At 43.7% G+C, this 15,084-nt stretch overlaps 1 protein-coding gene across 1 annotated transcript in view; it reads left to right on the top strand.

Moving 5' to 3' along the window:
• Positions 1 to 15,084, top strand: part of NVL (nuclear VCP like) — a 65,894-nt gene that overhangs the window by 47,807 nt on the left and 3,003 nt on the right. The window contains exons 20-22 of the mRNA XM_044432972.1: positions 788 to 864; positions 1,508 to 1,596; positions 12,451 to 12,521. Of these exons, the coding sequence (XP_044288907.1) occupies positions 788 to 864; positions 1,508 to 1,596; positions 12,451 to 12,521 (237 nt within the window). The remainder of the gene's footprint in view (positions 1 to 787; positions 865 to 1,507; positions 1,597 to 12,450; positions 12,522 to 15,084) is intronic.

The raw sequence follows: 15,084 nt of genomic DNA, 5'->3' as shown, positions 1-15,084 counted from the left end.
TCTGGTTTAAAACAGGGTTAGATAATTAAACAAGTCAGCAAAAAAACCCCTAGGATTTATCACTGGTTTATTTTAAGCCACAATTTCTACTTTGATCAGAATGACAGGCCGGTTCACTTGTACAATAGAACTAAATTCAGCTAAAGTCTTATGCCGTGTGGGAGAAGGGAATGTGCAAGGCTGAGGCTTTGCTTGAACTTATTTTAGCTAAGGCGCATAACTTGTTCTAGCAAATGCGCATAATGCTAAATTCTGGCTTAGAGTTATATGTCATTCAGGTCAGAACACAATACATCTCTGAATCTCTCTCTCTCTCTCTCTCTCTCTCTCTCTCTCTCTCTCTGTGTGTGTGTGTGTGAGAGAGAGGGAGAGGGGGGGCGGGTGGAAGAGGGAGGGAGGGAGAGAAATTTAAGCAATCAGTTCATGTGCTTCTCCTGAAGCATGTTGCTTCTTGGGCATTCATAAATCCCTTGAGGTCAGTGGGTACTTAGAAACTTAGTGAATTGTTTTATAAAACCTAGTTTTCCAGAGTGACAGGTTACAAAGAATGTATTTAATTTTGGCCTTGGGGAATGTTAAAAAATCGTATATTCCAAGCGAACCAGAAGCAGCCAGCTGTTAGCATTCCTCAGAATTCTTGAGGAATGGAAACTCTGCCATTCAGTTGATGATGAAATGGAGTTTTGATACTAGAGTGTTGTGGGCTGGAGACGATTCTGCAGGCCTAGGCAGATACTTGATTTTGACTGAAATCTCTAAACAGCTTCTCTGTTCTCAATTTTTATAGGATGGAACCCGACCTCCACTTGACACTGATGTGGACCTTGAAGAAATTGCTCATGATCCCTGCTGTGATTGTTATACGTGAGTAGCTTCTCCCTTGTTATCTTCCACAACCTCTTTGTCAGAGGTGGTCTTGTCAGTTGTCTCTGATTTTGTTTTTTCAATAGCAGAAACTAAGCACATCCCCAAATGGTCATCTTTTAAGTTATTTTCATCATTCATCGCCCTAAGCATCATTAATGCTCCAGATTTCTTCCTATCTGGGTCTACTGGTTTGTGCAGTAGTGAAATATATTACATTTTGCCAAATTAAAACAACAGTAACTTTCTGATTCAATTACTGTTGAGGCTGTGTTGATATTCCAATTCTGAATTAATACCATCTGTCCAGAGGAGTGCAAGAAATGTTGTATGGAGTTCTTAGAGCTCCATCCAGATTCTTGTGAAAGCTAGCAGAATATACTCACTTCATGCAGAGAAAAATGTTTTTAGGTTGTACTTCTGCACAGGTTTCCTCCCAGTTCTCTCTTATCCATGAGCCAATCTGCTTCTGTTTTGTTTTCACCACTATTAGCAGTTTCTGGGCTCCTTTGTAAATATTTAATTTCTGATTTGTTGTGAAAATAATTAGTGCACATATGCTAATACTACAGTGTTTATGTATTTCTGTTTTTTGGTCATTGTCTTCTAACATGACTCATTCATCTATTCTGTGTTTTTGCAGGGGTGCAGATCTTTCAGCTCTAGTACGGGAAGCTTCTGTCTGTGCCTTGAAGCAGGAAATGGCAATGGCCAGTACCAGAAATAGGACAGGTAACTTGGGGAGGTGGGATTAAATACAATCACTCAAAGATAACCAATTTCCTTAACTATTAAAGATAATTCAATTATAGCCAACCAAAAGCTAGGAAATAGGTTTGTGTTGCATTTGCTGTGGCATCTGTTGTATAAAATCCATAGGTTTTTAATGTATTGAGAAGTTGCTTTGGGCTTGGCAAAAATGCAGAAATTGCAACATAACCTTCCCCTTGTGAAAATCCTTTTTCTCCCTGAAAATGAATATCAGCCCACAGCATTCTTTCATCTCTAGTTTTCAATGGCTGTGGAAAGTTTCAGTTTTTAGATCATGAATTCTCTCTCTTTTCATGGCCTCTAGTCATACTCTCAGCCTGTATCTGCTTCCCACTAATGATATCTAATGCCCATGCATTAGGTTTCTTCTACAGGTAATTCCATGGCAACATTGTTAAATTGATGCTTAGACCAGGCAGGCAGCAGATCATAGCTAAGATCAAGGTCTGTAAAGTGAGAGGGAGATTATTTGTTCAGAGTGAAAAGCCAGGTTAAACTTTGAGCTTTCTAGGACTTGGGATCCCATTAGATCATTTTATGTACTACTTTCCTGTCAGATGCCTCAGGAGTCATCGAGCAATGGGCTATGTGCAAATTGCTAGAATAGCAGTAGGTGCTTGAGTCAGGCAGCCAGCAATCTTGAACTTTGGCACTTGATCCTAGACACATTTTGTAAAAAGCGGGGGCAGGAGTGTGATATGGGAGCATTGCTAGAATTCGCTTCCATGTTGTGATTGTTAATTATAAATTATAATTTATTATAAATAATAAATTGTGCAATTGCCAGCTTTAGTCATAGAAAGGATGCTTTCAACTGCAGGATGCCTTAGGAAATCATTATATACCCAACTCAGACTGTTGACCCTTTAGGCCTGGTATTGTCAAAAACAATTGGCAGCAGCTCTCTAGGACTTCTGGCTGGAGATTTGTCAATGCTGCCTAGAGATGGTGGGGATCAAACTCAGGACTTTAGGCATGCAGAGCTATGGCCCCCTTTCTTTCAAGCCATTCTGACCTCAGTTTCAAAAAGGCTTCAAATGAATGACATTCCAGTGAAAAGTAGCAGTCTTATTCTCAGACCAGGAGGATAAAATATGCAGTTTTTATGCCAGAAGTCCTCTCCCAAGTAAGAGCAACTGGTCCTCAAAAACACATATGTTAAGCAGTATTATCAATAAAAGCAACAGTAGTAAAAGGTACGATAAGCCTGAAGATCTTGTCTTGCTTTGATAGTCCACAGTAGGCAGGCTGATGCTCCAGTTGTGTGTTAAGACCAAAAAAGCACAGGAAGAAACATGGAAAGAAAATACCAAAATGCTGCACATCCATGCTAGCTTGAGTTTCCTTAAATCTGAGCGAACCAAGCCGGCCATTCCAGACTATGCAGTAAGTGTGGAAGCTACTTGAATTTGTGCCCAAAATACTGGAGAGCTGTTGCCACTCAGAGTACATCATACTGAACGAGTTGAACTCATGTTGATATGTGAAATCCTGTTTTGGCAGGCAGGTAGCTTTTGCCCGGCACAGTAAAGTCTTCAGCTTACCTCATGATCAGCAGTATGATTTGAACAAACTTTTATTTCTGATTAGCTCCTTCCTTTATCAATAATAAACACAGTAGAGTTTCCTTGAGAATTTTTAAAAAATGTGTTACATTTCTATAGGTTCTCTGGATGGTTCACAAAACAAGAGTTAAAATCATTAAGCACAATTGCACAATAAAATATTAGACAAAAACATTTAAAGGTTTAAAACACAATAAAGCCAGAGGAATCGATCCAAGTTAAGAGTCAGCAACAAGGCAACACTTTTAAAAGGTAGTCAACACATTTAAAAAAAAAAAAAAACCCGAATGACTAAAAAAGGCTGGAAAAAAGCTTTCACCTAACACCAAGAAGACCCCACTGTGGGCTTCAGGTGGACCTGTCTGTGGAGGGCATCCTGCAGCCAGTGCAAATGTCTTTAGTGTTCACCTGTCTCTCCTTATCTGATGAGGGGATCCAGAAAAGGGCCTTCAAAGAAGAACCTAATGGGGAGAGGACAATAATTCAGGTAACCTGGCCTAAAGCTGTTAGCAGCTTTAATACTAGCCGTTTGAATTGAGTACAGAAATGCACTGGAATCAGTGCAAAGCACAAGCATAATATGACCTTATCAACCGTTCCTGTTAACAAACTTCACTGAAGTTTCTAGATCAAGCTTCCAAAGACAGCCCTACATGTTGCAATAAACCACACAAGTTTCCCAGTATAATTATAGCTAGGCTCTCTCTGTCCAGATAGTACAGTAGATAGTAAATCAGTCTAAAGTGGAGAAAAAGTGCTCTGGATCAGCAAGGCCATGTGTGCCTCTGGTGAGAATTCTGGATCTAAGAGCACCCACAAACTACGAGACATCCTTTAGGGGAACTGCAGCCTTCTCAAGAATCAATTGAATGCCATTCAGAGGGGCAGACAAATCCACTAACAATACCGCCCTGCCTTGTCTGGATTGAGCATCAGATTATTGATGTTCATCCAGACCTACCTTACTAAAAGGCACTGACTGTGATTGCACAACATGACAAGCGACAGGTGGTTGTCATGTCATGCATATGAAGACTACTTTAGATAGAGTGACTTGTATAAGGAGACCAAGCTATCCTGATAACCCATGGCTTGTTTGGGGGTGGCTCAACCTACGATGAGTTGTCATGCCATCTGAACTTGGGTGACTGAACCCCACTGTGGATTGCAGGTGGTGGTGAGCAAGCAACTCAGCAAGAACCATAGAACAGTAGAGTTTGAAAGAGGCTATGAAGGACATTGGGCAAACCCCCTGCTGTTGCAGGACACCCATTTACACCATCCCACTCAGCTGGTTGTCCAGTTTCTTTTTGAATGTCTCTAGTGTGGGAGAGCCCACCACTTCTCTAGGCAGCTGGTTCCACTGTCAGGTATTGCTCAGTGAGGAAGCTTTTCCTGATGTCCAGCCTGAATCTGGGTTGTTGCTGCTTTACTTGATTATTCTGTGTCCTGCACTCTGATATGAGCAAGAACAGATCTTGACCTTCCTCTTTGTGACAGCCTTTGAGGTACTTATAGAGGGATAACAAACTAATTCAAACTAATGGAAGGAAGGAAGGAAGGAAGGAAGGAAGGAAGGAAGGAAGGAAGGAAGGAGCAAAGAAAAGATAAGGGGAAAAAAGAGAAAAAGGACAAAAGTGGATAAAGCTATTTACTTAGCCTTCTACTAATATTAGAATTATTAGCCCCATTCTGTCTCTGTTAAAATATTAGTTTGAATTAGTTTGTTAAGAAGAGGCATTGTGCCAACTTTCATATCAAGGGGCCTTGACTTCTACTCCTTTTCAGGTCCAGTAGACAGAACTAATGGTCGTCTCATAGTACATCATGTTTGTTTTTGTTCTTTAGGATTATTTATTTTTTATTCTTGAGGCAGTCCAGGATCAGCAAAACTATTCCAAGTTCCATCAGGGAGATATAATTGTTCCTTAAAGCAAATCATGTATAATTTAGATCAAAAACAACAACAACAAAAAATCACCCAGCTCAAACAACCAACTCCCTTGAAAATGGCAATGGAGGGGGAGAGAACCATCTCTTCCACTGCAGCGAGCTTCAGCCAAAATCAATTTATAATGTCCAGGATTCTTGAATAAAAATATCAAACAATTTACAGCTGCAAAATTACATAGAAGAGTACTCCTTTCAAAGTCCTTTCCAGGCAGTGAAACAGAAATGTCTTAAAATCTGGATCACAACTAAAATCACAGCCTCAAGTCTCAGCTGTCTGAAAAGCAAGGTTGTCCTTCTCAATTTAAAAGGCACAATTAGACAGAAAAATCCCTCCAGCTAGTATTTTCATACCAAGGTCAGTTAACAGTATTTGTAATTCTTAGTTCCGGAGTAGAGACATATGAGATGCCATCTGTCAACAAAAGATTATCCATTTCAGAGTCCCTTCAAAATATATAAACAACAATGCCTTAAGAGTTCAAGCTGCATCAAATTGCTGTGTTACTCCCTTGGCAAAAAATGGACATAATATAAAAACAAACAATAAAAACTAAAACAAAGATAAAAAGAAAAGAAAAAAGGAGTAAGTGTGGGAGGGGTCAACTTGGTTAACAGTTTCCAATTTTACCTTATCAGGCCATCTCGATGTAATCAGAGCTGTAGACCCAAAGTCTTGATGCTCACCTGTCAGTCAGAGAGGCAAACCCCCCTCAGGGCAATTTATAATCACACAAACATGATAAAGCAGAAAGCAGCAACATTTGCTGCTGCTTCAAGTCGTCATTCCTCTGGAAAAGTGACTCCTTTTCTCTTTTTTGTCTGGAGGGTTGGACACTTGCTGCTCCAGTGCTCCCACCTTTTCTTGTACCAGGGCTACTGCTGCGCAGCCGTTGCTGCAGGCCACCACCACTGTTGAATCTCCTTGGTCCACTGTTTCTGCAACCTTAGTGATTCTGTCTGGGATGGGGCGGCTGTTGTGACAACTGGTGCCTTTGAACGTCTTCACTAAAAGCTTAGTAACACAGTCCTACTAGTAAATGGGAGTGCGTTTTGTAACAAGTGAAGAAAACCAGTGTGCATGTGCGCACATGTGCACCCATGGCAGGAATTAAGATGAAACAAGAGAAATGGGGGGGAATGTTAGGGGCCTCCCCCGTGACCTTCCCCCTCCCTCCCCCAACTCCTCTGTCAAACTGCTTGCTCTCCCTGTTCGCTCGCTCCCTGGGAGCTTGGCTGCTTATTTCCCAGAGGCCCTAGACCTGCTGGGGCGGCTTGCTCTGATCTGCTCTGTTCTGCTAGGAGTCAGGAGCCAGAAATACCCTTGCTGCTCCTATTGAGCTTCTCCATGTAAACTTGCCCGCTGTCTTGCCTGGATTTAATGTGAGAGAGAGCAAGGACATCCACTCCGTATTGAGGCCCAAGTTGTGAAATAACCATCCGTTAATTAAAAAACATAGCTGGACAGAGGTTTGCACTTGAGGGATCCAAAATGAGAAGCCGTGCCTGAGCAATATTCTGGTAAATATTTGTTCTCAAAGTGCACCCACCATAGACTTTTACCCAGAGAGGCTGCAAAGAGGTTGATTTTTTACTTTGATTTCCCCCAGCAGCTATAAAAAGACAAGTTATTAAGAGAAAGCAAAGTGACAAGTGACCTTTGGGGATGGCCAAAAATCACCGTTTCAGTGAGATCCTCTCATCTGTTTTTGTGGAATGTCATTCTTCTCAGTGTCCTTGCACTTTTCCGCACTTTCCCAAAACAACAGATGCTTGGGAAAGTGACAAGGTGTGAGCTATCCCATTTATGGGAGTGTAGAGCTTCCTTTTAAAATGTTTCCACAGAGCTTAACAGGTTTTCTTGACAGGGACATATGCATGTACCGGGGGGGGGGGGGGGGGGTTTTCTGGGGGGTGGCCCTGTCCCCACCCCCCAGAAAAACCCAAGCAGCTCTGTCAAAAACCTATACTGCCAGCTCCTTTTGTGACTAAAGATCACTAGCAGCTTTTGCCTCCCATTTCAGACCCCTGCAGATACGAACATTTGTGCTTGGAGAAGCCTTACTTAATAAAATTATGCAAATATATTGCATTTTTAAAGATTAATATGTGGGTGTGGGGAGGAATGGCAGCAAATGAAAAAGGGCTTGCAGTTACAGTAGAGAGAAGAGACAAGGCAGCTTTGGTTCTTCGTCGTGGCCTCTGTGCATCACACATATGGGGTACTGCGCCTGTGCAGTGCCTGTGGCCGGAAGATTGATAGCTAACGGTTTTTGGCGGGAAGCTCTGCTCCCCCTCCTCCTTGTGGCCTATAAAGAGCGGAGCGTCCGCCATTTTGTTCAGTCTTTGCGACCGCTGTTCACTGTGCCTCGTGCCGCTTTCGACTTTCGCTTTGGCTATTCTTGGTTCTCTTATATATTGCCCTTATACTACTTTCCCCTTTCTTCGTTCCCGCTTCTGTGTAGTTTTTCTCTTGTTATTTCTTTCTTCGATCTATCCAAAAAAAAACCCCCAAAAATGTATACTTGCCTTCTGCACTATCTCTCTTCTTCTTCTTCTTTTCTTCTGCGATGGCGCAGCGAGCGGCTTTCTGCAAATGTGCGGACTGCGGGTCAAAAATGGCACCTACTGACCCGCACGCCCTATGCCTCCTCTGCCTTGGAGAGGGGCATAGGATGGATAAGTGCGTTCATTGCCTAGCCTTCTCAAAGCAGGCTAGGAAGAACCGCGAGAACCGGCTTCGGAGGCTCCTTTGGGATAGGGCTCTGATGCAATCAGACCCGCTTGTCTCCATCCCAAAACCTGGCTCCGCTTCTGTGGCTCCACCCTCACGCCCTTCGGATGAAGGTGTGTCTGCTTCGGTGGCCCCCTCTGCTTCACCAAAAAAGAGGCATGAGAAGCGGAAGCATGCCGAAGAGAAGCCGGCGGGCCATAAGAAGGCCAGAAAGGAGAAGGCCTCTAAGCCTCCAAAGAAGGCGAAGTCCACGGACCGTCCCCGACATCGGGACTCGGAGCCAACGGGACCCTTGGTACCGGTGGCGGTTATGATACCGACCCCGCCCAAACCGATCCTTCAGGAGGCCATGCGGGTTACCCCTCAAGGGTCTCCCCGACGTGCGGTCGACCTCCCGCCTGCACCCCTTCCAACTCTATGGGGGTCTATTTCGGATGGGGAAATCCAGGACTCCCCTCCTAGGGCGAGGTCACCGACACCGATGCCCGCAGTGACATTGGAGACAGAAGCTGGCCTGACCCCACCAGGGAATCGGAGGAGCTGCTCGGTAGAGCAACGCCCGGAGAGTTGGCGTCGTCCCTACTACCAACCTTGGGGAGACTCGCTCTCTGTGAGGTACTACCCTGCTCCCAGGGCACGATCCTCACCTCCGCCCCACAACCAACTGCGGTCAGTGGATTCGAGGAGGGTGCCACCTCGATCCCCGCAAAGCGGAAGCAACCGCTCCTTCTCACTGGCGGAGTCATCATCTTCTGCCCCACCATACTACGGTGCTGATTTGGATGACTCTGAAGTAGACTCAACCTCCCTGGACGTCGTGGTGACATCCCAGGATCTTGCGTCACCCGATGAGTCCCACATCTCCTTTGCGGAGCTGATGTCGAGGCTTGTCCAGTCCCTGGACATCAACACTGCCCAGTGCCCGGGACCGTTGACGGACAAGTTTTACAACGTCGTCCGCGGGGAGCAATCGACCTCCATCGTTCTGCTGCTTATAACCACCCTGTGGCAGGTGATGACGCAGCCCTGGGACCTACCTTCATATCCTCAGCTGACGTCCAGGAGGTATGAGTCTATGTACAGGGTCCGGGAAGAAGTCATCCCCTTCCTGTTAAAGCACCCAAAACCAAACTCGGCGGTCGTTGAATCCTCGCAAGGCAGAGAAGCGAGAGGACATACAGCGCTGAGGGATAAGGAGGGCCAGAAAATAGATTCCCTGGCCAGGCGAGTCTATGCTGCCTCGGGCTTAGGACTTCGCATATCCAACTACGAGGCGACGTTGGCGCGATATTATTGATATCAATATTTTATTATGCAGCGCCTCCACAACATCGCCTCCACCCTCCCAGACCACCAGGGTGACCTTGCGAAGGTCCTAATCAAAGAGGCCATGCAGGTCGCGGTGCAGCAGTTGTCCACGGCACTTCACCACGTGGACACTGACTCCCGGGCCTTGGTCGGTGCTGTTTCCCTCCAGAGACCCGCATGGCTCCGGAATTGTAATTTCCCGGAGGAAACCAAGCAGCGAATAGAAGAGATGCCTTTTGATGGTTCTGGGCTCTTCCATTCACATACCGTCCACAAACTCAAGAAACTACACGATGGCGCGCAGGATGGAGATCCAGTCACACAACAGACGTAAGTGGTCCTGGAATCGGCCATCCTATAGGCAGTCATACCAGCAGAGACAGCTGCCGCAACACCGCCAGCAACAACAGCATCAACAGTGCCACCGCCCTCAGCCCCAACAGCGCTTCCAACAGGGCCGCCGTCATTTCGACGATCGGAGGCAGCACTGACGGGACTGGCGAACCACTCCTCATGCTCCTCTAATACCCACCCCCCTCTCATCTGGGGATCGGCTCCGAAGCCAACTCTCCATTTGGGAGTCTATTACATCTGACATGTGGGTATCATCCATCGTTCAACAAGGCTATCGAATAGAATTTGACATCGTTCCTCCATCAAGTCCGATCCAGTCTACTTCATGTTCAGGGCGACCCAGTCACTCCACAAAGGCTTCCTAAATGGAGAGTCCACACTATTGTCTTGTGTTATCAGTTAGCTAAGCTCGAATTGCCCTCAGTTCCTCGAGGCCATTCTACTAGAGCTGTCGCTACATCTTCTGCATTCGCATCCGGGGTTCCGATTGATGATGTTTGCAGAGCCGCTACTTGGGCGAATCCCTGCACTTTCGCCAAGCATTACCATCTCGATGTTCAGGCTCGATGGGACTGCTCCTTCAGTAGAGCTGTTCTCTCCTCCATCCTTCGACGAGGACACCTTTCCTCCTCCTTTGATGGTAAGCTTGTTAATCTACCCATATGTGTGATGCACAGAGGCCACGACGAAGAAAAGCAGGTTGCTTACCTGTAACTGATGTTCTTCGAGTGGCCATGTGTGCAGTCACACAACCCGCCCGCCGGCCCCGCTCGGTGTTGGTGAGTCGATGCATCGACAGCTCAATGTCGATGAGAGAGGGTGTCTTCGGTACCGACCATCTCCTTTACGGTACCGACAAAAAAAAATTCTATTAAGATACCGTACGTTCAGTCGCAAAGACTGAACAAAATGGCGGACGCTCCGCTCTTTATAGGCCACAAGGAGGCGGGGGAGCAGAGCTTCCCGCCAAAAACCATTAGCTGTCAATGTTCTGGCCAAAGGCACTGCGCAGGCGCAGTACCCCATATGTGTGACTGCACAGATGGCCACTCAAAGAACATCAGTTACAGGTAAGCAACCTTCTTTTATCAAGCCCTCTAAGGATACCAGCAGGAGTACCAAAGTTGAAGGACCACGGGGCAGGTGAAGAGGAACATGCTCCCCCAAGAGGTACACCTGGTGCCATCCTTGCTTTCCTTTTGGTGCCAGGTGAAAACCTTTTTATCTTCCTGTTATACTTTCTTGAATTTCACCACAAACTGTCAAGGCTTTAAAAAATGTCCTCATGATGAGTATTCCAACAGTATAATTGCCTCCCTTGTTTCCCTTGTAGAGCCAAAGACTTATTCCCTAAGACTCACTGGGGAATGGAAACTGAATTACTGTCACCCAGATGACTTATACTAAGGACTTTGTCTCTCAGCATAGTATCATTTGAAAGAATGTGTTTCTACTCAAGTGGGTTTTCAAAATAAGGCAAATGCAGCTTTAGAATATTGACCTGATCAAAAATAGAGTGAGAGTTTGAGTTATCAACATTCAAAAGTTACTTAGTTTCTATCAGAAAGTGGAAGGTGGTTAGCTTTTCCCTTTTATCCTTTTACTTTCCGAATGAAGTCATACCATGCTAATCCATATCCTTTAGATTTTAGAGCTTGGAACTGGAACAAAGAAGAATTCCAGCATGCCATGAGTGCCAGCTTCAATTTTTTTCAGCAGGCATTTGAAGGGCATCTCTGTTACATATCAAGTACAACTGTTGACAAATTTAGCTTTCTTTTGATTGTGCTTGCTTGTGTCGCATTGGGCTTGTATCTTTCCAAATGTTTCTCTAGCAGGTTGTAGGAAGAGTATGGCAGAGTTAACACCTTAGATGCTAGCAATAAAGAGATCTTAGCAATAAAGTGTGCTTGCTTTAAAATTAAGGTCTATACCAGGCATCCAATCTCATACATTTTAGCTGAGCTGGTGGGGAAATAGCATGGTAAAAAGGAGTTATGTGCTGTGCCATACATGCTGCAAGGCTTCCTGAGCCAGGTCTCTGAAGGATGAGGTACTTGTATGGAAGACCTGGTTCACGGTGGAGCTTATCTGTATGGTGAAGGGCAGTGGAATTCATGCCATTCCACCATGCTCTTTTAGAACCCTGTTCCCCTATAAACAAAGGCAAAACCTTCTTTAACCAGTTTTGGGCAGTTTTGGGCCCTTGTGAGTAAGCAGTAGGAATTAGCTTTTTCTGAAGGCAGATAGCTTTCTCCAGTTCATATATTTATTTGCATGATACTCAAATTGTTTAGCTTTTCATCTATATAGATAGAACATAATCTGGAATACTGAGCTGCTGAGTTGAGTGAAAAACCCCCCAGCATCCTGACCTTAATGTAGATCACTATGTTGCACTCAAATTTTAGTCTCCATAAATCTTCTATTGCAATTTGAGTGTCTAGTATGCCCTTGCCATGTTGAATTGTGTATGGGCACTTAGCCCTGTTCTGGCCCTTGCCTCAGTTAAGCAGATTTGGACAAATCACCATGAAAATTGGTGGAAATTGAGTACAGGGAAGGAAAATATATGGCAAATTCTGTCCTGTTAAAAGACAAGGGGTAGGATTCATATTTATGTTGGATCAAGTGTGCTGGCAGAAGTGACCTTCTGCACTTTCTGCTTCCCACAGCAGCCCCTTGAAAATACTGCACAGAGAGGAGACCTTGCTGAATGGGGTGAGCTGGGGTGGAGATGGGTGGGCAAAAGGATGTTCTGCAAGTAGGGGCCTTCCATCCCAAATGATGCAGTTACTAATATAATATATTACTTTTTGTTAATTGATTCACGTTTTATTTCATTAGAATCACTGTATTCTGGAATCATGTTAAGCTGCCCCTCTTTTGCCATATTCTTCTTAGGAGAAATCAAGATTGCTAAAAAACACTTTGTAGAAGCTTTCAAGAAAGTAAAATCTTCTGTATCAAGAAAGGTAAGAAATGCTGTAAGTTTTTGATTGGAGATTTATGTTGACAGTGATATAGAATATTAATGTAACCAGAGACAGCAACCAGAGACAGCAAAAGGTAAAAGTAGTTTTTAAACTACTTAGTTTGGCTGAGAACTCAAATGTTCGCTAAAAGACCAATTTCTGTATGCTCAGTCAGCTTAGGTACTTATTACTGTGAAGGAGAAGGCATCCATTAAACCAAAAATTAATGCTTAAAGCATGACAGCTCTCTTCAATCCAGCCTCCCACCCAAGGCTTCTGGTAAGTGCAGAATCAAAGCTTTCCTGCCTTGTTCCTTCCACGTGCTCTGCTGATTAAATGTGAGTTCAGTGTGGATCTTTTGGGAGAGAAGAGCTGTGTTTAGAAGAGAATATTTCTACACACAGAAAAGATCAGTAACGCTAAACAATCGATCTTTCTCTGGGAATCTCATTTTCTATAAATAGAAAATGAAGTTCCCTGGAACGATTTAGAAACCACAGGCTTAGATTAGTGTATTTTGCTGGGGAATTGGACAGAACAATTGTTTATGTTCTTTGACTATATTCTATCATTTTGGATCTATTTATATCCAGAAGCTTTTACAGTCCTTTAAGTGTTTCAAAGCAGTTCTCTCCAAAAAGCAGTTCAATTACCTTTTGTCAATAACTGTCACATACCTTAGCGAAGTTAAAGTTTAGCTCACACCTGTCCTTTTTCATCAATCTTCTGTCTTGAATTATCTTCATACTATCATTATTTTATGTTAAAAATTACTCTAAGCTTTTTATCTGAGCTTTTCTCCAGGATAAGGAATACAATGGATAAAAGGAGGCTTTAATTAATGCCTGAGACTCCCTGGCATTTTTCTATTACATGCAGGAAGCTTTTAACGTAGGAAAGTATTTAGATAGGTGCATTCTGAAGTACTTTTATTAATGTTTTGTTAATGTTAATTGGCAATTTTATTCTGTAATGGCCGCCCAGAGAGCATGTTGCTATTCAATTTGCTTTAAACAAATTGAATAAATAATAGAAGGGCTGTACTTAATATTTCTGGATTTTAGCTTAAGCTGTCTTCTGCTACACAAGATAGTGTTCTTTTCTGGTTCAGACTGGAAATAGGGTTCACTTGAACCTAGAGAGAGGTGGAAGTATATGTGAATGGTTTTTTCCCCCTTGATTTGCCACTAGCTGGAACAGTGGCTAATTCCCAACAGACCCTTGATCCAGTCACTTGGAAATTAGATGGGACCATGCTTTCTGTCACATCATTTAGTTGCTCTAAATTCTCAGGCTGGTACCTTAATGCTTTTGGGTTCTGTGCTGGACTTTAAAGCCCATTTAAGTTTGCTTATTTCCCAGAGCTTCATTTGTTGACATTCAGCTAGGCAAAACACATAGAAGACAGTCATAGCTGGAAAAGAAACTGGCAACATGACTTTATCTGTGGCCTGGCATAATATATACTTTAGAAAGAATTTTGTTCCAAGTAATCATTTCCAACAAGCATAATTACAGCTGGAATCTAACTCAACATTAATTAAAGCTATTGGGAGCCTTTTCTCTGTTTAATCTGGAAAATTGTTGCTGAAATTCTAGTGAGGTTTTAAGAAAAATCTCTCAGAAAACACAACTGAGTTAACATGTACGATATCTTTCTGATAAGCATGGTTGCATTGGCATAGTACAGGGAAAATTGTATTGATAGCTTTTCTTAAAAATTGCGACTCCAATCCAGCTAACATTAGTTGTGTCACAGTGACTAACCCTAATGCACTCTATCTGGAAGGAAGTTGCATTGAACTCTGTAGGGTTTATTTCTGAGTAGACATGTGCTGCCCATCTCGCTGAAACCTCTGAAACAAGTTGGGCACAAATAACCTGTATGTCATTGAGTTCAATGGGATATAATCATGAGTACCTTTAGCTAGACCGGGGTTGGCAACCTGCGGCTCTGGAGCCGCATGCGGCTCTTAAATCCCTCTGCTGCAGCTCCGTTGCTCAAAATACGCGCCGGCACAGCTGCCGATCTGGTCTGCCCAGGCCCCAGTTACAAAATACCAATAGGTGATGATGAGGCGTCCACTCAGGAATGCCACCCTAGCAGATTAAGTAAATTGTAACATTGCAAGGAAAGAGTGGAACAAGCTTCCTGCAGGCTCTCATGTTACTCAAACCCTGCTGAAAAGATTCTCTTTGTCCAAATGTAATCTCCATCTAAATATTAAAAGCTGCGCTTGGGACCTGTCACAATTCACAGCACTTGACTGTTTATCTGCTCATCAGTCACTAAACATACCTATATCTGCGACTTCCCCCGGTAGGCCAATCATGGATAAATTGAAGAAAAGTTTCTGAAGAAAACCAAACGTTTAATGATACGTGGGTAGATTCATTTGCTTTTACTGCTGATGAACTTACGGGGTTTGCTGTTTAATGCATGCAGCCCTTTAGCACTGACTTTGACTCTTCAGGAAGCTGTTCTCCTATTCAAAATATATGAAAGGAGTCCTACTAGTTTATAATGTAAGATTAAAAATAACAGTTTTTAGTGACTGAACAA

This window comes from Varanus komodoensis, unplaced genomic scaffold, assembly GCF_004798865.1.
Source record: "Varanus komodoensis strain SLA01 unplaced genomic scaffold, ASM479886v1 scaffold1, whole genome shotgun sequence".
Classification (NCBI taxonomy): Eukaryota; Metazoa; Chordata; class Lepidosauria; order Squamata; family Varanidae; genus Varanus; species Varanus komodoensis.
Note: the sequence above shows the minus strand (reverse complement) of the source record. Positions and strands in the feature narration are given on the sequence as shown.